The 25,152-nt window shown below is 40.6% G+C and overlaps 1 protein-coding gene across 3 annotated transcripts in view; it reads left to right on the top strand.

The window, feature by feature from the left end:
• The window catches only part of CCDC141 (coiled-coil domain containing 141), a 242,337-nt gene that overhangs the window by 108,399 nt on the left and 108,786 nt on the right, over window positions 1-25,152 (top strand). For all 3 annotated transcript variants that reach the window (XM_066345145.1, XM_066345143.1, XM_066345142.1), the window contains exon 7: window positions 21,741-21,935. In XM_066345145.1, the coding sequence (XP_066201242.1) occupies window positions 21,741-21,935 (195 nt within the window). The remainder of the gene's footprint in view (window positions 1-21,740; window positions 21,936-25,152) is intronic.

Below are 25,152 nucleotides of genomic sequence, written 5' to 3'. Positions count from 1 at the left end.
GTGATTTGCAGAGTGGCCCGTTTGCAATGCTGACTCTGAATTGCACCTACTGTTAAAGCATCATTATCTTCCTTAGAAACCACACTCTTGTACCCTCCTGTGATGGCGACAGGGCATTGATGGGGTTACAGGCACTGAAAGGGCGGTACAGGCTGTTCAGATTCTTCATAAACCTGGTTTTTGTAATATAGGATTGACTAATCCAGAGATTAAATTTTTCCCTGTTCTTCTTTGGTTTTACTGAGGTATAATTGACATGTAAAATTATAAGATGTTTAAAGTATACATCCTGATGATTGGACATATGTATATACTGTGAAAGGATTCCCTCCATCAATTAATTAACACATCTATCATCTCATGTATTTATCTTCTTTGCATGTGAAGACATTTAAATTCTACTCTTTTAGCCAATTTTAATTAGACAACACAGTGTTGTCAACATGTTTGTTGTACATTAGATCCTCAGATCTTATTCATCTTATAGCTGAAAGGTTGCCAACTCTTTTACAACTCCCTATTTCTCCCACCCTGGACCCTGGCATCCACTTGTATATTCTGTTTCTATGAGGTTGACTTTCTTTTAGATTCCATATAGAAGTAATAAAGACACTTAAAGTTTTTCATTTACATATACAGTGAGTCCCTGAGAATCTGGGAACCCAAACTGCTAAACATTTAGATCAGGGATAGTCAACCTTTTTATACCTACTGCCCACTTTTGTATCTCTGTTAGTGGTAAAATTTTCTAACTGCCCACCGGTTCCACAGTAATGGTGATTTATAAAGTAGGGAAGTAACTTTACTTTATAAAATTTATAAAACAGAGTTATAGCAAGCAAGTTAAAGCATATAATAATAATTACTTACCAAGTATTTTATGTCAGATTTTTGCTATTTGGCCGAATAAATCTTTTTAAAACAACTTACTATAGTCAAACCTATCCTTTTATTTATATATTGGTTGCTCTGCTATCGCCCACTATGAAAGCTGGAACACCTAGTAGTGGGCAGTAGGGACCAGGTTGACTACCACTGATTTAGAGGAACTACTGACTCACAGGAGGCTTTTAGAGAGTAATTAGAAAGGGTTAGGCACCTCTCCCTTTCAGTGAATTATCACAAGAAACCGTAAAGGGAAACAATGTTAACAGGATCACTGTGCCTGATATTACGGAAATGCATGTATGTTCTACCCAAATGCTCCCACCTTGAAAAGTAATGTCACTTCTTACCCATGTCTAAACAGTACTTTTGAAAACTGAGTGGCTAAATATGTTAAAGCCTTCAAACCACTTCCTGGAGGCTTTCCTGCAGTCAGGGATCCACGTGCAGCATCGCCTTACCTCACATGGTAATTGGTGTTCTCAGTCCCTTGGTTTCTGCATTCTGTTCCAGGAACAAGGAACCACTGGCTGTTTTTGTTAAACATGTCTGCACATTTTAAAATGTATCTGAAAACTGCTGGGTATTTTGTTTGGTCTTGCTAATTTAGATTTATGATTTTATTTTCCTTATAGGCAACTGGAAGCCTTGATTCTTTGTAGTCTTTTTGAATAGGCTGTTCTCATTGAAGAGGCTGATGGAGTATTTGGGAGGAATCCGTGGGACTAGTTGCTAATGGAGTGTGTGTGCGGGAGTGTGTGTGTGTGTGTGTGTGTGTGTGTGTGTGAAGGCAGGTGGCGAGTGTTCACTTCAGGAGTTAAGCACAGTTTTTCCAGACAGGGATGACAGGATGTCATGAACTGATTTCCTCAACTTCCCACTCAGAATCTCTTTCACTTAGTTTTTCTCATCTCATCTCAACTCAATCTTTCCAGTTACTCAGGTCAAAGAGTCTTGGCTCCTCTTCCTCTTACAGGAAGTCACCTGGGCTGTATCTTCTAAATAAAGCCAGGATCCTGTTGTTTCTCATGAGCTCATGGCTGTCCTGGGGCGCGCGCCACCTCTGTCTCTCCCTGGCGGATTTCTAGCCTCTTGGTGAACGGCGGTGCATGCATCCCTGCAATCCCTCCCTCACTCTGTGATCTCAAATGACAGCCAGTGGTTTTGTTTTATTCTTATTTTTAAAGTTAAATCCAGTCATGCCACTCCAGCAGTGGCTTCCCCTTTTCTCAGGATAGAAGACTGCAGCGTTTACAAGCCCCTGCAGACAGGGCCCCTCCGCTCGGCCTCCACAGAGCTCTCTCCCTGCAGCTGCTCCTCTGCTTCCTGCTCTCTCAGCTCCACTGCTGGGCTCCTGGCCCTTCCTCCACCCAGGCAGGAAAACTCTCACCCAAGAGGAGAGCTGTCACTCTAGCTGTGTCCCTGTCTGGAAAGCTCTTTCTCCAGAGACCCACTTGGCTTATCCCCTCAATTCCTCCTCGTCTTTGCTCAAATCTCTTACTCAAGGAGGCCTACCCAGACCATTGCACTTATTACTGCACGTGGACTCCTGCTCTGCATGGAGCCCATAAGTCCTCTAACTTGCTCTACTTGTCTTTATTCTACAACGTTATCACTTTCTAACAAACTAGATTATGTACTGTTTTAGCATGTCTATTGGTTATAAACAGAATAAAAGATATGGTCCACCACCACCGTCACTAATTTTGGAGCTCCCCTTCACCCCACTACTGTAGTCACTGGCCTGGATGATCTGTGTAGAACAGGGGTAGTCAACTTTTTATACCTACCACCCACTTTTGTATCTCTGTTAGTAGTAAAATTTTCTAACCACCCACCAGTTCCACAGTAATGGTGATTTATAAAGTAGGGAAGTAACTTTACTTTATAAAATTTATAAAGCAGAGTTACAATAAGTTAAAGCATATAATAATAATTACTTACCAAGGTCTTTATGTCAGATTTTCGCTAAGTTGGCAGAATAGATCTTTGTAAAACAACTTACTATAGTTAAATCTATCTTTTTATTTATACTTTGGTTGCTCCACTACCGCCCACCATGAAAGCTGGAATGCCCACGAGTGGGTGGTAGGGACCAGGTTGATACCACTGGTGTAGAAGAATGCTTGGCATAGAATAGGCCTGTCCAATAAATACTTGACTAAGTGAACAAGTGACTACCTAATAGTTTCTGTTGCTCTTATAAATGGGATCTTTATTAGGAAATATAATTGACTATTGTTGCTACATAGGAATAATTTTCAACCCATGTGCTGCAAGAATTTTTAAAACATGTAATACCTGACTAGTCAGGAGTGCTGACCTCTTTTCCCTTCAATTGTCAAATATAAAAATGACAACAGCCAACAAAACAGTAGCCATCTGATGTGAATGCCCTGTCTTGACCCATAAGTATATAGGCCATATAACAGAGTTGCATCTTAATGGTCACATCTCATAATAAGGTTGCATCTGATTGGTTATTTTGGGGTACCAGAAATCCTTGTATACAACTATAGGCACCTGTTTTTTTAAAAAGTCTCTTTGGACCAAAAAGGGTAGAAAATTACGATTACTATTATTATTTTTGTAAACCATTAAAAATTATAGCATTTTCTTAGTCAGATCATCAAAAAATGTGACATATTTTTTGTGTGCTGCAGAATTTTAGTAGTAATTGGTTTATGTGTGCTGTGAGATGTAAAAGGTTGAAAAATCTCTGCTATATAAAAATGATATGGATTTTCTTATATTGATCCTGTATACAGCAACTTTGATAAATTCTTCTGATTTAAAAATCATACATTTATGATTAATGGCAACATTGCTTTATTCTTTCTATTTCTAATGCATTTACTCAGTTTATTTGAAGAAAACCTCCAGTAGAATGAAGCCCAGCAGCAGTGACAGTGGCCATCCTTGTCTTGTTCCTGACTTGAAATAGAATGCTTCAAATGCTTCTTCATTGAATACGGGTTCTTTAGTATTTTTGTTTTGTTTTGTTTTTATCTCTATTTTTCTCTCATTCTGGATTTTTAAAAAAAATTATGAATGGACACTGAATTTTATTAATGCCCTTTTCTGCATCTATTGAGATTATCATCATATGGTTTTTCTCTTTTATTTTGTTTATTTAGTGAATTACATGTCTTTGTTTATCAATATATTTAATTTACTTTTTGACCATATATTCCCATGTTTTAAAAAAGTTAAAAGTATGATACATAAGGCCTACAATAAAATAAATTCTTTTTCGTCTTCATTCCCACCTTACCTTCTCCTCAGTCTCACTCTAGACTCACCAGTTGAAACTCCTGCCCATACTTAAACTCCTGCAAGAGGACCTCCCAGACTCCCCATATTGGAACTGATTTCTCTTTCCAGTCAACACTTGTTTTGTTTTCCAGTTGAAATTAAAACTGTCTCTTTTGAAAGAGGTGCTAAGTAATGCTTTTTAGATTGTATCACATTCAGTATAGGAGAGTTATCAAGTACCCATGCCACTATCATTTGCAGCAGTTCCCAGATTATTGAATACAGACTAAGAATCCTGTGCATATACATAATGACTAGCTAACAAGTAAGAACCTATGAAAAGGGAGATGAGTTGAAGAAATTTTCACCTTGACTAGATTTGGTTAAAAGTCAATTTCTTCTAAATCATTAGAGATAAAGATTTTTTCTGCAATAAAGTTACAGAATATAAGTATTATAAATATGGTTATAAAATGATTGCAATGAAAGTGGAAGATGACCATATAGGTATACAGAGAAGTATGGGAAAGCAAAGTCTGACCAGTTTTGTATCTTCTACCTTCTTTAATAAAACAAACAAACCAAAAACCCCCTTTCTACTCCATTTTTATTTTTTTTTTATTTATTTTTTTTTTTTAATATAATTTTATTTTTTTAATGGGGTGACATCAATAAATCAGGATACATATATTCAAAGATAACAAGTCCAGGTTATCTTGTCGTTCAATTATGTTGCATACCCACCACCCAAAGTCAGATTGTCCTCTGTCACCTTCTATCTTGTTTTCTTTGTGCCCCTCCCCACCCCCTATCCCTCTCCCATTCCCCCCTCCCCCCCCGTAACCACCACACTCTTATAAATGTCTCTTAGTTTCACTATTATGTCCCACCTACGTATGGAATAATACAGTTCCTGTTTTTTTCTGATTTACTTATTTCGCTTCGTATCATGTTATCAAGATCCCACCATTTTGCTGTAAATGTTCCGATGTCATCATTTCTTATGGCTGAGTAGTATTCCATAGTGTATATGTGCCACATCTTCTTTATCCAGTCATCTATTGATGGGCTTTTTGGTTGTTTCCATGTCCTGGCCACTGTGAACAATGCTGCAATAAACATGGGGCTGCATGTGTCTTTACGTATCAATGTTTCTGAGTTTTTGGGATATATACCCAGTAGAGGGATTGCTGGGTCATAAGGTAGTTCTATTTTCAGTTTTTTGAGGAACCACCATACTTTCTTCCATAATGGTTGTACTACTTTACATTCCCACCAACAGTGTATGAGGGTTCCTTTTTCTCCACAGCCTCTCCAACATTTGCTGTTACCTGACTTGCTAATAACAGCTAATCGAACAGGTGTGAGGTGGTATCTCATTGCCGTTTTGATTTGCATTTCTCTAATAGCTAAAGAAGATGAGCATCTTTTCATATATCTGTTGGCCATTTGTATTTCTTCCTGGGAGAAGTGTCTATTCATATCCTCTTCCCATTTTTTTATTGGATTGTTTGTTTGTTTGTTGTTGAGTTTTATGAGTTCTTTGTATATTTTGGATATTAGGCCCTTATCTGAGCTGTCGTTTGAAAAAATCATTTCCCATTTAGTTGGCTTTCTGTTTATTTTGTTATCAGTTTCTCTTGCTGAGCAAAAACTTCTTAGTCTGATGTAGTCCCATTCATTAATTTTTGCCTTCACTTCTCTTGCCATTGGAGTCAAATTCATAAAATGCTCTTTAAAACCCAGGTCCCTGAGTTGAGTACCTATGTCTTCTTCTATGTACTTAATTGTTTCAGGTCTTATGTTTAGATCTTTGATCCATTTTGAGTTAATTTTTGTACAGGGGGAGAGACTGTAGTCCAGTTTCATTCTTTTGCATGTGGCTTTCCAGTTTTCCCAGCACCATTTATTGAAGAGGCTTTCTTTTCTCCATTGTGTGTTGTTGGCCCCTTTATCAAAAATTATTTGACTATATATATGTGGTTTTATTTCTGGACTTTCTATTCTGTTCCATTGGTCTGAGTGTCTATTTTTCTGCCAATACCATGCTGTTTTGATTGTCGTGGCCCTATAATAGAGTTTGAAGTCAGGTATTGTAATGCCCCCAGCTTCATTCTTTTTCTTTAGGATTGCTTTGGCTATTCGGGGTTTTTTATAGTTCCATATAAATCTGATGATTTTTTGCTCTATTTCTTTAAAAAATGTCATTGGAAGTTTGATGGGAATTGCATTAAATTTGTATATTGCTTTGGGTAATATAGCCATCTTGATTATATTTATTCTTCCTAGCCAAGAACAAGGTATATTCTTCCATCTCATTATATCTTTTTCGATTTCCCTTAACAATGGTTTATAGTTTTCATTATATAAGTCCTTTACATTCTTTGTTATGTTTATTCCTAAGTATTTTATTTTTTTTGTTGCAATCGTGAAGGGGATTGTTCTTTTGAGTTCCTTCTCAGTTGTTTCATTGTTGGCATATAGAAAGGCTATTGACTTCTGTATGTTAATTTTGTATCCTGCGACCTTACTGTATTGGCTTATTGTTTCTAGTAGTCTTTTTGTGGATTCTTTGGGGTTTTCGATGTATAGTATCATATCATCTGCAAAAAGTGATACCTTTACTTCTTCTTTTCCGATATGGATGCCTTTTATTTCTTTGTCTTGTCTGATTGCTCTGGCTAGAACCTCTAGTACCACATTAAATAAGAGTGGAGAGAGTGGACAACCCTGTCTTGTTCCTGATTTAAGGGGGAAAGCCTTCAGTTTAGTGCCATTTAATATGATGTTAGCTGATGGTTTATCATATATGGCCTTTATCATGTTGAGATATTTTCCTTCTATACCCATTTTGTTGAGAGTCTTAAACATAAAATTGTGTTGTATTTTATCAAAAGCCTTTTCTGCGTCTATTGATAAGATCATGTGGTTTTTGTTCTTTGTTTTGTTGATATGGTGTATTACATTAACCGTTTTACGTATGTTGAACCATCCTTGAGATTCTGGGATGAATCCCACTTGATCATGATGTATTATTTTTTTAATATGTTGTTGTATTCGATTTGCTAGTATTTTGTTTAGTATTTTAGCATCTGTATTCATTAGAGATATTGGTCTGTAGTTTTCTTTTTTTGTGCCATCCTTGCCTGGTTTTGGTATGAGGGTTATGTTGGCTTCGTAAAATGTGTTTGGAAGTATTGCTTCTTCTTCAATTTTTTGGAAGACTTTGAGTAGAATAGGAACCAAGTCTTCTTTGAATGTTTGATAAAATTCGCTGGTATAGCCGTCTGGGCCTGGACTTTTATTTTTGGGGAGGTTTTTAATGGTTTTTTCTATTTCTTCTCTACTGATAGGTCTGTTTAGGCTTTCTGCTTCTTCTTGACTCAGTCTAGGAAGGTTGTATTTTTCTAGGAATATATCCATTTCTTCTAGGTTGTTGAATTTAGTGGCATAAAGTTTTTCATAGTATTCTACAATAATTCTTTGTATATCTACGGTGTCCGTGGTGATTTCTCCTCTTTCATTTTGGATTTTGTTTATATGAGTTCTTTCTCTTTTTTCCTTGGTAAGTCTTGCCAAGGGTTTGTCAATTTTGTTGATCTTTTCAAAGAACCAGCTCCTTGTTCTATTAATTTTTTCTATAGTTTTTCTGTTCTCTAATTCATTTATCTCTGCTCTGATTTTTATTATCTCCTTTCTTCGGCTGGTTTTGGGTTGTCTTTGTTCTTCTTTTTCTAGTTCCTTAAGGTGGGAAGTTAAGTGGTTCACTTGGGCTCTCTCTTGTTTGTTCATATATGCCTGAAGTGATATGAACTTCCCTCTTATCACTGCTTTTGCTGCATCCCATAGATTCTGATATGTCGTATTGTCATTTTCATTAGTCTGTATATATCTTTTGATCTCTGCACTTATTTCTTCTTTGACCCATTCATTTTTTAAAAGTATGTTGTTTAGTTTCCACATTTTTGTGGGATTTTTTCCCTCTTTTTTGCAGTTGAATTCTAGTTTCAAGGCTTTATGATCAGAAAATATGCTTGGTACAACTTCAATTTTTCTGAATTTGCTGATGTTGTTTTTGTGGCCCAACATATGGTCAATTCTTGAGAATGATCCATGTACACTGGAGAAAAATGTATACTCAGTCACTTCGGGATGAAATGTCCTGTAGATGTCTATCATATCCAGGTGCTCTAGTGTTTTGTTTAAGGCCACTATGTCTTTGTTGATTCTCTGTTTGGATGACCGATCTAGAGCCGTCAGCGGTGTATTGAGGTCTCCAAGTATGATTGTGTTTTTGTCAGTTTTTGTTTTAAGATCAATAAGTAGCTGTCTTATATATTTTGGTGCTCCTTGGTTTGGTGCATATATATTAAGAATTGTTATGTCTTCTTGATTCAGTGTCCCCTTAGCCATTATGAAATGGCCATTTTTGTCTCTGAGTACTTTTCCTGCCTTGTAGTCAGCATTATCCGATATGAGTATTGCTACACCTGCTTTTTTTTGGATGTTATTTGCTTGGAGTATTGTTTTCCAGCCTTTCACTTTGAATTTGTTTTTATCCTTGTTACTTAGATGAGTTTCCTGTAGGCAGCATACAGTTGGATTTTCTTTTTTAATCCATTCTGCTACTCTGTGCCTTTTTATTGGTGAGTTTAATCCGTTTACATTTAGTGTAATTATTGATACTTGTGGGTTCCCTATTGCCATTTTATATCTTGCTTTCTGTTAGTTTTGTGTCTTGTTTGATCCTTCTCTTTTGTTTTTCTATCTTTTGTTTTTATTTGGTTGTATTCCATACATCTTTCCACTGTTGCTATCTTTTTTATCTCATGTGCTTCTGTGGTGGTTTTTTCAATGGTGGTTACCTTTGAATAATGAAAAGGGTCCCTACCCTGTTCATTGTAGCGAACTATTTTGTGAGTACTTTTGCACTCCATCGTCCTTTGCTACTGTTAATCTCCATCTTCTCCCCCTCTTTCTTTTTGTTGTTGTCACAGTTTAAATTTGGTTTTATTGTGTTCTTCTTGGAGCTTTTACTTGTGGCTCTGTTTTTTTTTTGTTCTTTGTATCTGATTGGAGAACCCCCTTTAGTAATTCCTGGAGTGGGGGTTTTCTGATGATAAATTCCCTCATCTTTTCTGTATCTGTGAATGTTTTTATTTCTCCTTCATATTTGAAGGATAGCTTTGATGGGTATAGTATTCGTGGCTGAAAGTTCCTCTCTTTCAGGACTTTAAATATTGGGGTCCATTCTCTTCTAGCTTGTAGAGTTTCTGCTGAGAAATCTGATGATAATCTAATGGGCCTTCCTTTATATGTTGTATTCTTCTTTTCCCTGGCTGCCTTGAGAATTTTTTCTTTGCTGTTGGTTTGTGTCAATTTCATTATGATATGCCTTGGAGTAGGTTTGTTGGGGTTAAGAAAACTTGGAGTTCTGTTTGCTTCTTGAACTTGAGGCTTTAGTTCTTTCCACAGGCTTGGGAAGTTCTCATCTATTATTTGTTTGAGTATGTTCTCCATTCCATTTTCTCTCTCTTCTCCCTCTGATATACCTATTATTCTTATGTTATTCTTTTTGATGGAGTCAGATAATTCTTGTAGGGCTATCTCATTTTTTTTAATTTTTGAGTCTCTTTCTTCTTCTCTCTGTTGTGCCTCAAGTTGCTTGTCTTCTATTTCACTAATCCTCTCTTCTATCTGACCTGTTCTATTAGCTAAGCTTGTTACTTCGTTTTTCAGCTCGTGAATTGAGTTTTTCATCTCTGTTTGATTTGTTTTTATAGTTTCAATTTCCTTGGACATATATTCTTTGTGTTCACTGAGTTGTTTTCTGAGCTCCCTAAATTGCCTTTCTGTGTTTTCTTGTATATCTCGGAGGATTTTTAGGATTTCTATCTTGAATTCTCTGTCATTTAGCTCCAAGGTTTCCAATATATTAAATTTTTTCTCCATAGATTTTTCCTCATCTAGCTGTGTTACCTCTCTTTCTTTTGTATCCATGATATTCGATTTTCTCTTCCTTAATGGCATCTGAGGGTGGTTTTGTTGATAGTATTAATGAGATTTAATAAAGAATAAAAAGTTTAAAAAAAAATAATAAAAAAAATCGAAAAAAGTTTTTTTTTTTTAAAAAATTAAGAATGAAATAAAGAAAAATAAAATAAAATAAAAATTTAAAAAAAAAAAAAAAAAAAAAAAAAAAAAAAAGGAAATTATTCCCCCCCTCCTTTTTTCCTCTCCTCTCCTCTCCCCTCTTTCTTGTTAAAATCTTGTGGTGGACTGTGAATTATAACAAACAATGCCTGTGATGGAGGGCCTGAATTGGGGAAAAGTAATAAAGGGGCAAACAAAACAAAACAAAACAAAAAAAAAAAAAAAAGAAAAAAGAAGAAAAAAAAAAAAAAAAAGAGCGTATGGACCCACAAAAAGCAAATAAGGAAAAAATTTGGGTCAAGAATAAAATGATTTGCTTTTAGGTGTTGGTTGTCTAAGAGTTATGATGAGAGGATTAAGAGGAAAACGGAAAAATGGGGGGACAAATTAAAAAATTACTATTGTATTTAGTGGAACAAGAACTAGATAATATGGAGAGCCAGGGATGGGAGCACTGCTAGTGAGTTAAAAAGGTGAAGTAAAAACCCCCCAGAATGCCACAAACATAAGTTTGAGTCCCAGATAAGATAATTTGTTTGTTATTGAGGTTTGAGTGAGAGGAGATGTAAAGGAGAAAGGAAGAAACTAATATAGAGGGAGAAAAGAAAGAGAGAGAGAGAGAAAAAAAAGAGGGAACCACTAAAAGAAGAAAAAAGAAAGGGGAGAGAGAGAGAGAGTTAAGGGTTTTGGAGTGCAACCCTCATAGAGAGAAAGGAAGAGAAGAGAAAAGATAATGGGAGATGTAACACTTATGGGTAGTGTAGTTCAAGGAGACGAGAGAGTAAGACCGGTAGAGAGTTAATCGGCCAAATTGGAGGAGGAAAAAAAAAGTATCAAGAATGAAGATAAGAGAAACAAACGAACAAATATAATAAAATGGGATAGGTTATAAAGTCTGCAGATTATTCTTGATTTTGAGAGGTTATCTTCTTGCTTTTTCTTTTCTCTCCCTCTTCCTGGTCGGTGACTCTGTACCCCGGGTTTTGCCCCTTTGCCACGCTCAGGTGGAGGTTTGCAGTTGATAAGTCTCTATGGCAATGTCATGTATTGTGCTTTAGTCTCGTTGGCAGTCTAGGCTATTAGCATTTATAGGCTCTGACAGTGAGAGAGTCCGTGTTCCTAGAGCCTTTCTCCTAGTCTTTCCTTCCTCAATTAGTAGCCTGATAATCCAGCTATGGGGTTGCTGCTGCCTCTGCCTGGATAGTAAGATGCTCAAAGAGCTGGCAACTCCCCACTCTATTTCCACTCAGCACAGGGCTCTGGGTAAGGCTCAGTCAGTCAGAGCTGCTAGCATAATCAGGCGGGCTTTCCGGCCATTCAAAGACCTCTGGCTCTGCCACTCTGTCCGGTAACACAAGCGGGTGCCCACTTCCGGGGCGCTTGGAGGAAACTCTCACTCACTGGCTGCGCGCGCAGACCAGGATATCCGGCCAGCAGTCTCACGCTCTGAGTGAAACCCCCAACCGCAGGGAAAAGTTGCAGCGTTGGAATTGAGTCTCGCTCCGTCCCCGTGCGCGGCTTTTGCAAGGCGCTGGGGCGGCCCGAGATTCCGCTTTCGGCCCACACAAAGGCCCCTGACTCTGCTCCTCTATGCGATAACACGAGCGCGCACTGCCGGGGCACTCGGAGGAATCGCTCACTCCTTATCTGCGCGCGCAAACCAGGATATGAAACACCCTCCGGCATGGAAAATCTCCACCGTTGGAATTAGTTCTCACTCCCTCCCATGCGTGGCTTTCCCAGGGCGCTGGGGCTGCCCAGAGACTCTGCCCTCGGCCCACAGAAAGGCCTCTGACCCTGCCTCTCCGTGAGGCAACACGGGCACTGACTCCCGGGGCCTAGGAAGAAATCTCTCGCCCACTAACTGTGCACCAGCCAGGAGACCGGGTAAAAAATGGCCGCGCCGCTTGTCTTTCTTTGTTTGGGTTTGGCGCGAGTATTAGCTTGTATTGCCCGGGTTGCCACAGGATCAGATTTTCCTCGGCTTGGATCTCCGTGCCACAGCCTGGTTCGGCCGTTTGTTTCGCGGCCTGGATGTATTCACCCCCTTTGCCCGCCTCAGTTTCTATATTCACAGTTACCAGAGAAAGCCGCCCTGTTTAGGTTAGTGAGGAAGGCGGAGCATTTCTTACTCCCTATTTCCTTCGGGGTTTGGTTATATATTTAGCCAATTTTTCACTCAATCATACCTTTGGGTGTATTGCGAAGCATCTGGAAGCTCCAAGTATAGGTTTTTCTGTTTCTGGTTGAAGATCTTGTTGAGTTTTGGGGGAGATTTATCGGTATCGCTTCCTACCCCGCCATTACTCTGACGTCATCTCCTCTACTCCATTTTTAAATCAGCAGTTCCTTTGACACAATAATGTGAAGGGAGTAGAAATGCTCCTGTTTATGAATTAAGACTGATGATATCCAACATTGCACCAAGGCTGTTTTAAACTCAAGACAGATTGGTGTATCATCATTCAAGGACTATAGGGTAAAGATTTTGTTTATTTTCCACAGCTTAACACAATGCTTTTTAAACGAATAAAGTAATTTGTAAAACTGAAATTAAATTTTAGATTTGGGAGTCATTAATACAATGATGTAATTTTCAGAGTCAAATTAATTAAAAATTTAAAATGAAAACTATCATTGTATATCTGTCCCCTCTATTTATTGGTATGATTACACAGAATCTATTCTAGGTTTAGCGTTACTTATTTATTAAATATTCCAGAATATTCTAGTCCAATGGTTGCAAAATTTGACTAATTATAACTATTTTTCCTTAATTTCAACTAAAACCTTCAGATTTTTAAAAATGCATATTCTTCCACCCTACCAATAATAATTATGACTCAGTGGCTTACCGGGTGAATGTGAAAATGTGTTTTTTAAAAATTTCCCAGGAGATACTGACAGCCAGATTTAAGAGCCATTGTTCTAGACACTGGACAGTGGCTCAGTGGATAGAGTGTCAGCTTGGTGTGTGGACATCCTGGGTTTGATTCCAGTCAGGCCATATAGGAGAAATGACCATCTGCTTTTCCCTCCTCCTCCTCTTCTTCCTCTCCTGCAGCCAGTGGCTCAATTAGTTTGAGTGTGGCCCCAGGTGCTGAGGAAAGCTACATTGGAGCCCATCAGCTTCGGGTGCTAAAAGTAGCTTGATACTCGAACATCAGAACCAGATGGGGTTGCTGAGTAGATACTGGTCAGGGCACATGTGGCAGTCTTCCTGACTATCTTCCCTCCTCTCACTTAAAAAAAAAAGGAGTCATTGCTCTAGGTTGTATTTGATGTTCAGTGTGGGTAAAATATATGTGGTTCTACCCTCCTTCTCAACTTAATCTGTTTCATTTAGGGAAATCGTAAGAAGTGAACATCAAAACCTAATAATTTCTCCACAATTGAATTATATGTTGAGTTCATGAAAGTATCTCCAATAGATTCTCTAGAAAATAAAAAAAGTATTTCCTTTGAGAACACTAATATAAATTGGGACCAGGTAGTCAGCTACAATACACAATATCTCAGTTTTTCCTATTTGCAATCTGTGCCTCTACTGAAATGCTTCACAGTGAGGGCAGAGTTCACATGGCCTGTGGGCACTGCACCCTGCCCTCAGCCAGAGTGGGATGAGACCCATCTCTCCTGTATGACCCTTGCTTTGTTGAGGTCAGGGTAGAAAAGCCCGGGAAAGGGAGCATGAGAGGAAACTGGCCCAGGTTGCCACCCAACTCCACATAATCAGTGTCAGCTTTTCAAGGGCTCATTGATACTCTTCAAAAGCGTAAACATTACTTCTGAAAGAGTTCCTCCTCTAAACACACTATCAGATGTTTTCTGATGACTATCGCCAGATTTATTTTGTTTGTACCATCTGTTAAGGCAATCATATAAAATCCTAGGATTTTGTGTCGATGAGTTAATTCTCCTGGGTGCTGAACCAAATGGGACTGTAGGCTTAGAGAATGAATAAGACATGGGCTGTGTCTCATGAGAGATCCTAGGCAATGGCCATGCAGCAGGATCTACACAAGAGCTTGACACATGTTTCCGCCAGATGTGATTTGGGCCAGCATTTTCACAACTGCTATTTTCTTTGTAGTTTACAAATATGTTCCCTGTTACTTCTTATCCATCTTCTCCCACTTAAAAATTATATTCTGAAATCAAGTTTATGATGGAAATAATTTACCACATGGTGTGGAATCATTAAATCTTGCATACAGAGACGTTCTCATATGAAAAAAGAAAGCTTCCTAAACATATGGTGATCCTGTTGTTTCTTTTCTAATGGCATACCTAATGTTTTTGCTTTTTGAATCTACCTGCTGGGCGTTTTTTTATGCCAATCCATAAATCTGTAACTTCATTTGAAGAACTAACTTGGGACTGTTAAAATAAAAGGGGTGGGGGGGGGGAGAAGGAATTATTTTTACCTTCTTCTCTATCAGCACTAATCCCTTAGAAGTACCTTTTCAAGGGGTTGAAGAGAAGCTTGATTTCCTCAGCAAAGGAAATACTGAAATGTATAGTTTATAAAGGTTGCTACTGTGAGTGGAAAAGAAAAATAATGAAGTGACCTGTGGAGACACCGTGAGCCCGGGATCACACAGGGCCACATGTCTCTATTGGCTCAGAAATATACATGTCTCCCTGTCAATCTGAAAAGCCAAGGAAAAAGTGGGCTTTGGCTTTCTGTTGGTGGGAACAAGTTCAGGAAATATTTTACTGCTGAGTGACTGAAACTCAGTCAGAGGTTTAACACTTAGCGAGCAGGCCGCAATGGCTTAGAGAAAAAGGACCAAGATGATCACCATTGGGCTCCTCCAGCCTTGACAGCAATGACAGTGAAAAATTTTAAATAGTTTGATGGATTCAGATGACTCTGGAAAGTCTTATCTTGAAAATAAAATAGTGGGAGTGTCCCCTAAGAAAATGGAGAAATGCATCGCCAAAATGGGTAAAGAAATGCATCAGAAACTGCCTATAGATTGCCCAGAGAAAACAGAATTAATATTTCTTTCAAGATTGAATAGAAATATTGAAGAAGCCCAGCTTCATTTAATACCCACAGAGTTCTTGTGAAAATGTAATTAAGAGGACTGGGATGGGGAATAAGAAAAGATCAGATGCGCAGAATGGTCCTTTGCAGGTTCCCTGGAAGGTGACAAGCCCACTTTTTGTAACACAATGTGAAGCTCAAGGTTAAAGTGGGTTTTCAAAGACTTGGCTCTGGTCCACAAGAATCTCTTTTAATGTTGTTTGCAAAATTTATACCAAAGGCAGATTTATGAACGCTGTCAGAAAACAGGTATTTCTCTTCTTACTCATGGAAAAGAGCTTTATTATTTTAGTACAGTTGCTAATCAAAATTAAGCTTGAATTTGGGTTGTAAATTCTTAATTGTATCTCTAATAGCATTGTGTTAATTTAGAAACAATGAGGTTTCTGATTTCAAAGAAGAAAATACCAGTATCGTTTAACACTTTTATCGTTTTCATGTCCTTGTCCAGGCTTTATGGAAGTTTCACCTCTATAATTCTAAGCTGGTAAAGCTGGTATGTTTAATCATTCTCTGGTTTTAAACAACTCTGTATGTGACCTCTATGAAAGCTAAGGCTAGATAGATACTGGTTGAGAGAGCAGATTCTAGGGTCAAACTACCTGAGTTTGAACTATGACTCTTTCACTTACTGTTAAGAGATGTTGGGCAAGTTCCCTGACCCTAGTGAACCCATCTGTAGAATGAAGATGATAAAAGGTCCTGCCTCGTAGGGGTGTGGTGAGATGAAATGAAATAGATAATACATGCAAATCTTTCAGCACAGTGCTGGCATATAGAAAGACAAAACCAACCCGTACTGTTCTGCAAAGTTATGACAACACCCTCAAACAGTGATTTCAACTAGTGTTCCATAAAAAAATTAATTTTAGTCAGGGGCACTGACCTCTTTTCCCTTCAACTGTCAAATAAAAAAATGACAACAGGCAACACAGCAATAGCCATCCAGTGTGAATAAATTAAAATTATATCTATTTTTGTTTGTCAGATTGGCAAAGAATATGACATATTTCTTGGTCCTTTGCAGAATTTTAGTGATTAATGCATGTATGCCATGAGATGAAAAAGGTTGATTATCGCTGTTCCAGAGCTTAGTGCCGTCCAGGCTGAGTGCATAGTGTCTGTAACCTATTTCTCCACGTCCTAATTTCTCCTCCATGCCCCTCCCCCCTCACTTTCTAGGCCTTCCCCAGGTTCTCTGTGTTTCTGACATGGTATTCCTCTAATGAACACAGAAGGTTCAGGTCAATGTCCTTTTTTTTTTATTAAAGAATTACCTGCTTTATTCTGTATCACACATTAAGTACCTCTTCATATGAGTTCCCTGAGGATTAATGACCCACAAATATGAACGGACAGAAAAGGAGAGAATGGACACAGAAGACAGGAAACAGACTAATCGAGGGGCTGGAGGAACAGGGGCAAAGCACAGAGGAAAGGAAGAGGATTTAGGAGAGCCGGTGAAGGCATCCGTGGTTCCGCTGCTCTCAGCCACCAGAGCAGTGCTTCCCAGCATTGTTCCAACTGGAGCCTGAGTCCCCTGAGATGATTAACAAACAAATAGTCTCTTGGTCAAAAAAGTGTGCTCACAATGTTTCACACCATGTTTCCCTCCAGGAGTCTGAATGCACATGAACATATTAAAGATTCTGAAAAGTACTGCAGTAAAGAAACCTTTATTTTGTTATTCCTTAGTACTGATCAATACAGAACATCATCAGTATCATTTGGAGAGTCTTCCCACTCTTGTTACTTTACAATTAGGAAACAAGAATACCCATAAATAAAGAACAAATGTCAGGTTACTAATGAACCATGATAAAACCGATGGGAAGAAGCTGAGACTAACATTTAATGAACTCTTATTATGTGTGCCAGAGGGGTGCTGTCTGAAAAAAATATTTGCTCTTTCCTAATAAAGTTAAGGTCGTGGTTTTTAAGTGGGAGGGATATTTGCAGTGCTTTATGAAAGAACGTCATGGCACATACTAGCTGTCCTTAAGTGGGGACAAAATGACTCTGTAAATAATGATGGCTCTTGAAAACTCACAGAACCCTATTCGTGCCTAAGAGTATCACTTCTGCACTTATTGAGAGGTTTGGAAATTTTGGAGTTTCTCTAGTTTCATTTCTCTGGAATGTAGCATTATATGCACACCTGTGAACTACTCCTGATTCTGCTCCTTGTTGAGTAACATGCTCCTCTGAGCCTATGTAAATACTGGAAAAGTAATAACATCTAACCTAAGTTTGTGGGCTTTATACTTACAAGCCACAGGTTTATAACAGATGCTAAAAATAAAGCCAATCTCTTAATCTATTGCCCTTACTCTTTTTTTTTCTTTTCTTTTTTCTTTCCCTTTGTACCTTCCCGAAGCTGGAAATGGGGAGAGACAGTCAGACAGACTCCTGCATGCGCCCAACCGGGATCCACCCGGCACGCCCACCAGGGGCAATGCTCTGCCCACCAGGAGGCGATGCTCTGCCCCTCTGGGGCGCAGCTCCGTGGCGACCAGAGCCACTCCAGCGCCTGGGGCAGAGGCCAAGGAGCCATCCCCAGAGCCCGGGGCCATCCCTGCTCCAATGGAGCCTCGGCTGCGGGAGGGGAAGAGAGAGACAGAGAGGAAGGAGGGGGTGGGGGTGGAGAAGCAAAGGGGCGCCTCTCCCATGCGCCCCGGATGGGAATCGAACCAGGGCCCCCCGCACGCCAGGCCGACACTCCACCACTGAGCCAACCGGCCAGGGCCTTTTTTTTTTTTTTTTTTGATGGGGGGTGCGGATAGGAAGGGAGAGAGGTGGGGAGGAGAGAGATGGGAGGCATCAACTCATAGTTGCTTCACTTTAGTTGTTTAATGATTGCTTGTTATATGTGTCTTGAGAGGGGTGGGGGGCTCAAGCCAAGCCAGTGACCCCTTGCTCAATCTAGTGACCTTGGACTTCAAACCAGTGACCTTGGACTCAAGTCAGCAACCTTGGGATCATGTTGATGATCTCATGCTCAAGCTGGCGACCGCAGGGTGTCGACCTGGGGCCCGCAGTGTCCCTGACCAGTGCTCAGTCTGCTGTGCCACCGCTGCGCAGGGTGTCGACCTGGGGCCCTCAGTGTCCCCGACCAGTGCTCAGTCTGCTGTGCCACCGCTGCGCAGGGTTTCCACCTGGGGCCCGCAGTGTCCCTGACCAGTGCTCCGTCTGCTGTGCCACCGCTGTGCAGGGTGTCCACCTGGGGCCCGCAGTGTCCCCGACCAGTGCTCAGTCTGCTGTGCCACCGCTGCGCAGGGTGTCGACCTGGGGCCCTCAGTGTCCCCGACCAGTGCTCAGTCTGCTGTGCCACCGCTGCGCAGGGTTTCCACCTGGGGCCCGCAGTGTCCCCGACCAGTGCTCAGTCTGCTGTGCCACCGCTGCGCAGGGTTTCCACCTGGGGCCCGCAGTGTCCCCGACCAGTGCTCAGTCTGCTGTGCCACCGCTGCGCAGGGTTTCCACCTGGGGCCCGCAGTGTCCCTGACCAGTGCTCCGTCTGCTGTGCCACCGCTGTGCAGGGTGTCGACCTGGGGCCCTCAGTGTCCCTGACCAGTGCTCAGTCTGCTGTGCCACCGCTGCGCAGGGTGTCGACCTGGGGCCCCAGTGTCCCTGACCAGTGCTCAGTCTGCTGTGCCACCGCTGCGCAGGGTGTCGACCTGGGGCCCTCAGTGTCCCTGACCAGTGCTCAGTCTGCTGTGCCACCGCTGTGCAGGGTGTCGACCTGGGGCCCTCAGTGTCCCTGACCAGTGCTCAGTCTGCTGTGCCACCGCTGCGCAGGGTGTCGACCTGGGGCCCTCAGTGTCCCTGACCAGTGCTCAGTCTGCTGTGCCACCGCTGCGCAGGGTGTCGACCTGGGGCCCCAGTGTCCCTGACCAGTGCTCAGTCTGCTGTGCCACCGCTGCGCAGGGTGTCGACCTGGGGCCCTCAGTGTCCCTGACCAGTGCTCAGTCTGCTGTGCCACCGCTGTGCAGGGTGTCGACCTGGGGCCCCAGTGTCCCTGACCAGTGCTCAGTCTGCTGTGCCACCGCTGCGCAGGGTGTCGACCTGGGTCCCTCAGTGTCCCTGACCAGTGCTCAGTCTGCTGTGCCACCGCTGCGCAGGGTGTCGACCTGGGGCCCTCAGTGTCCCTGACCAGTGCTCCGTCTGCTGTGCCACCGCTGCGCAGGGTGTCGACTTGGGGCCCTCAGTGTCCCTGACCAGTGCTCAGTCTGCTGTGCCACCGCTGTGCAGGCTGCCCTCACTCTTGCACTCACTGACCAGATTATCGTTCTCTGGTACAGATACTAGAATAAGTCTATGGTGTCCATAAAATAATATGTATACTTTCTACCTTCAACCCCCACTAATTGTTATTTAAATATTACCAGATTGTGTTTATGTGTTTGTAGGACCCACATATTTTAATATATTTAATAATGTAAGTATATACAGAATTTATATAAAATAGCAGTTTATATATGTATTATAAAAGGAAAGGGCTATTTTTCAGGGGGTTTTTGTTTGTTTGTTTTTAGAGAGAGAGAGAGAGAGAGAGAAAGGGCCACATAGGGACAGACAGGAAGGAGAGAAATGAGAAGCATCAATTCTTTGTTGCAGCATCGTAGTTGTTCCTTGATTGCTTTCTCCTATGTGCCTTAACCGGGGGTCTACAGCTGAGCCAGTGACCCCTCGCTCAAGCCACTGACCTTGGGTTTCATGGCTGCAATCTTTGGGCTGAAGCCAGCAACCATGGAGTCATGTCAAACCAGCTACTCCATGCTCAAGCTGGATGAGCCCGTGCTCAAGCTGGCGACCTCAAGGTTTCAAACTTGGTTTCTCTGTGTCCCAGTCCGATGCTCCATCCACTGCACCACCACCTGGTCAGGCTACATTTTATTTCTTTATATTCCCCAAGACATTTATTCTAGCCTAGAGCTAGGTACATAGTAGTTAGCATGTCTTGTGAAATGAATAAATGGAAATATATAGTAGTGGTAAATTGCAGTAAAATTATACTTAATTTATCCAATATAATTAACAAATGTAACTTAATAAGAGGACATTTTGCACTGAAGAACAAGCCAGGATGGAGTCAGATTGTGATTTTTGAAATTTGATGCTAAATTTTTGATTCTTTATAAACAGCCCATGTTTAGCACTCAGTCTTAGCTAAGATGGAAGCCAGAAAATTCTCTGATGAGACTGAAACTGGCTTCAGTTCATTTGCAAAAAATATGAATTTCCCTTCAACTAAATTGAATGTTATAATGTTTGGTTTACAGCAACTCATATTTTCTTTCTTCTCTTCTTACTGTGTTTCATCCTCATGCAACAGAAAGTAAAATACTACCTCTTTTCTTCTTCTGAAATGTTTTCTTCTTCTGAAATGTTAATGTATCATTAAGAATGAAGCACTGAGAGTTGAAGTGGGTCAAGATGGAGGGAACACTGAACAATTATAACTATGAATTTTGCAGAGAATAACAGCTGTTAATTTCAGTTCTAAGTAAACACAGATGCAAAAGCAACAATTATAAAATATGAGATTTCCCTTCCTTTCTTGTACACATTTGCCCACATTGGCAGTGAGACTGAACTGGGAGAGAGACTTTTTTTAATAGTTAAATGAGTAAAAGTAGGTCAAAATGAGTTAGAAGATGAAAAATGCTGTTGACTCTCTTTTGGTATGTTTTTTTTCTTTTTTCCTTTTTCTGAAGTTGGAAACGGGGAGGCAGTCAGACAGATTCCTGCATGCGCCCGACCGGGATCCACCTGGCATGCCCACCAGGGGGCGATGCTCTGCCCATCTTGGGGCATTGCTCTGCCGCAATCAGAGCCATTCTAGTGCCTGAGGCAGAGGCCACAGAGCCATCCTCAGCGCCCGGGCAAACTTTGCTCCATCGGAGCCTTGGCTGCGGGAGGGGAAGAGAGAGACAGAGAAGAAGGAGAGAGAGAAGAGTGGAGAAGCAGATGGGCGCTTCTCCTGTGTGCCTTGGCTGGGAATCAAACCCGGGACTCCCGCATGCCAGGCTGACGCTCTACCACTGAGCAAACCGGCCAGGGCCTCTTTTGGTATGTTTTTATGGAATGGAAATGCCCTCTGTTAAGGCAAAGCAGGCACTCCTTCCGTCTCACATCTCAGCCACCCTGTGCCTTTCCATTAGCATCTCTTCTCCCCTTTTAGCTTCTTTTCTGTGTTCTCTCTCTCTCTCTCTCTCTCTCTTTTAATCTATATGTTGGTACTCATACCTGGAATGTAGCATTTAATCTTTCATGATTAGAAAATATAATGACAGATTTATGAAATGTCCAACACATCTAAATGTACTGACTCTTACCAAAGATGATGAAAAGGGGAGGATGAGTAAAATAAACTGAAGAGAGCGATCTCTTGCAGGAATGGGATGCTGCTGTTGAGAGACTGAAGAGTGAGGCCCTTGAGATTCTGCTCCATAAGGACCATGTGCAGAAGGAGCACCTCCAGCTCTCCCACCAGAAACTGCATCGGCTTCAGGAGGAGTCTGCTCAGCTCATCGCGGAAAGGAAAACGTGGTTAAATAAGGCAAATGATTTTTTTCACAGCGCCAACAAGGTCAGTGTGAGATCAAGTTGGTCACTTTAGATCAACTGTCCCTTTACTTCAAGAGGCTGAGGCACATCACAGAAATTAAGATTTCATAAAGGGTTTCACATGTGATGACAGTAAAAAAAAGAGCTTTTAAAATATATTCTTATTATGGTCATTATTTGGTTCTTAAAACTAAGAGACTCAAAGCTTTGACATGTAAAGGGTCACTTTTCAAAATCCCCCATGAGGACTTAATCTTATAAACTGTCATTGGTTTATTTGAGGGGAGAAGGTGATAATTGTCCCCACCTCTGTAGTGTTTTCCATGGAGGAAGGGAATTATTATAAAATATAGCAAGATCAAAAAAAAAAAAAAAAAGAAAGAAAGAAAAAGTCTTGAAAGATTTAACAAAAGATCTTTCTTTCTCTCTCTCTCTCTCTCTTTGTATTTTTCTAAAGTTGGAAACGGGGAGGCAGTCAGACAGACTCCAGCATGAGCCCGACTGGGATCCACCCAGCACGCCCACCAGGGGGCAATGCTCTGCCCATCTGGGGCGTCGCTCTGTTGCAACCAGAGCCATTCTAGCACCTGAGGCAGAGGCCACAAAGCCATCCTCAGTGCCTGGGCCAACTCTGCTCCAATGGAGCCTTGGCTGCGGGAGGGGAAGAGAGAGAGAGAGAGAGAGAGAGAGAGAGAGAGGAAGGAGAGGGGGAGGGGTGGAGAAGCAGATGGGTGCTTCTCGTGTGTGCCCTGGCTGGGAATCGAACCCGGGACTCCTGCACACCAGGCCAACACTCTACCACTGAGCCAACCGGCCAGGGCCTTTCTCTCTCTTTTTAAAATCCTCCTTCATTTATCAGGTAAAAGATGCATGACTATTGCAAGCCTTCTGCATGCAAACTGTAAGGGTAAAACAGAAACTTGACCTGACTTCCCTGCCTAAGTCTTGCCTTTGTTAAGTCAGCCAAAGAGAAATCAACTTTGAGCTGTGTCCAGGTCTTCTTGCATTGGAGGAGTGCTCTGCTTCTCCTGGTTGATTCCCTTAATATTGATTGTAGTGGGTGGCTCTTGATATATGGTAATGTTCACTTGTTCACATCACTTGGGTAGGGCTCAGTATTTGAGGCTGGTGACCTTATTTGAAGAAATTTCTGCGTGTATCAACCAAATATACCTTTTCAATCTGCCTTATTGGAATTTTTTAATATCTTATAAAATTCAATGATGTTTTAAAAATTGGACAACATGGCAGAAAGTGATTGGGGAGTCAGGCCTTAGAAGCTAGGTACAGTGTGATTTAAAGTTTGTGTTTCTTTCCTAATAAGAAACATTTTTAAAAGAATAAACAATAAAATTCCAAAATAGAGGTGCTAGAGTTATGGTACAAAAATGTTGAAGAGATATTTATTGCAAAATTATTTGTTGCTTGGGATTTCTTTGTTGTAAAAGAAAAAACAAATATAGCATGTTATTGGAGCTATTGAGCCATTGAACTATTGAGATGGTAGGTGTTAGTTAAGGTTATCTCTAACAGTCCTGTTTCTGAAGAAGAGAATTCCTAACTTACACTACACCCTCATTCTAAAATGATTGGATTATCTGTCAATTAATTAATACTGTTCCTAAGGAAAACAGTTAAAGAACCTGTTGCTACAATCTACAGCAAAACAGTGTTTCTAGCATGAACCTATACTGGAAGCTTTGCAAAATCAGAGGTTGTTTTCTCTCTTTCATTATGATTCTCTGGCTCTTGATTTCTCTGCTCTTATTATATGGAACCTTACCATAGAGACACCCTCCTCAATATTATACCTGGGCTTCAGGGAGAAAGAATGATATCTTTTGTAATATTAATTTTTAAAGATAAATAATAAAGTAGTTACTTTCTCGCCTGACCAGGCGGTGGTGCAGTGGATGGAGCATCGGACTGGGATGAGGAGGACCCAGGTTCGAGACCCCGAGGTCGACAGCTTGAGTGTGGGCTCATCTGGTTTGAGCAGAGCTCACCAGCTTGGACCCAAGGTTGCTGGTTCAAGCAAGGGGTTACTTACTTGATCTGCTAAAGGCTCACGGTGGCACATATGAGAAAGCAATCAATGACAACTAAGGTGTCTCAATGAAAAACTAATGATTAATGCTTCTCATCTCTCTCTGTTCTAGTCTGTCTGTCCCTATCTATCCCTCTCTTTGACTCTCTCTCTGTCTCTGTAAAAAAAAAGAAAAAAAGGTAGTTACTTTTTCAAAGTCATAGTAACTCAGGTCAGATCCTGAAAACTCATGTTTCTTAAACCTATAGACTTGCTTTCTAGTCCCCTGTTTCATAATTTGAATGCATGGCATTCAAATTGTAATAAGTTTTATTGGGAATTGTCCATACTATAGCAAGCTCTATTTGCAAGTGCATTTAGAAAGGTGTAGAATTCTTTCTCCCTTTTCTAAGCACCAAGGAAATAATTTCCAACTCCAGAGATCTAAGAATTCAATGTCAAGGATAATGGATACTTTTACCTCAGCAAAAATACAAGTTGGAGTTTGGAAAGAGAATGTTTAATTATGACTTGAAATTAATTATTTACTGTATTATTAAGAAGTGATAAATGATTAAATAATGTGGTGGGTAAACCCATTTAAGTTAAAGAGGAAAACTCTTCTCAAAACTTGTAAATGGCATTTTTATTTTTGATTTATTTATTGTGGAACCTCTTGATTTCACAAGATTCTCACTACTTTAATTTTCGGTGTAACACTCATTAAAAAAATCTATAAGCCAATATATTTCCAATTTGTGAAATTCAATAAAATATAATTATCACTAATTGTCCACATTGACATCAGTGCCCACTCACTGCCTTTAACTACTCAATCCTGCATTTGATGAATACCTAAGACTTAAAGTCAAGTCTGTTTCTTACCCAGTGTCTAGCCTTTGGCTTGAGATATACCTGGAGGGAACAGTAGGTGGCAAGGTTAACACACAGACCCTTGGGAGTGTGGCTACTCATGCTTTTCCATAAGCCAGCAACTGGAGTCAAGTGGAGACTGGGTCATCTAACTCAAAAACCTGAGATACTTCCTTACCATTTTAGTTATTGACTGTGTTTCTGAACCTAGTTGCTAAATCACTTAGCAAGAAGTAAAAGTAGGGGTTGATTGTCAACACTGGATGATAGCTGACTGGGGAAGAGTTTCTCTGATTCCTAGATGTTGCTAAGAGTTATGGGACATGGCATGAAATATGAA

Source organism: Saccopteryx leptura, chromosome 7 (assembly GCF_036850995.1).
Source record: "Saccopteryx leptura isolate mSacLep1 chromosome 7, mSacLep1_pri_phased_curated, whole genome shotgun sequence".
In the NCBI taxonomy this organism is placed as follows: Eukaryota; Metazoa; Chordata; class Mammalia; order Chiroptera; family Emballonuridae; genus Saccopteryx; species Saccopteryx leptura.
Note: the sequence above shows the minus strand (reverse complement) of the source record. Positions and strands in the feature narration are given on the sequence as shown.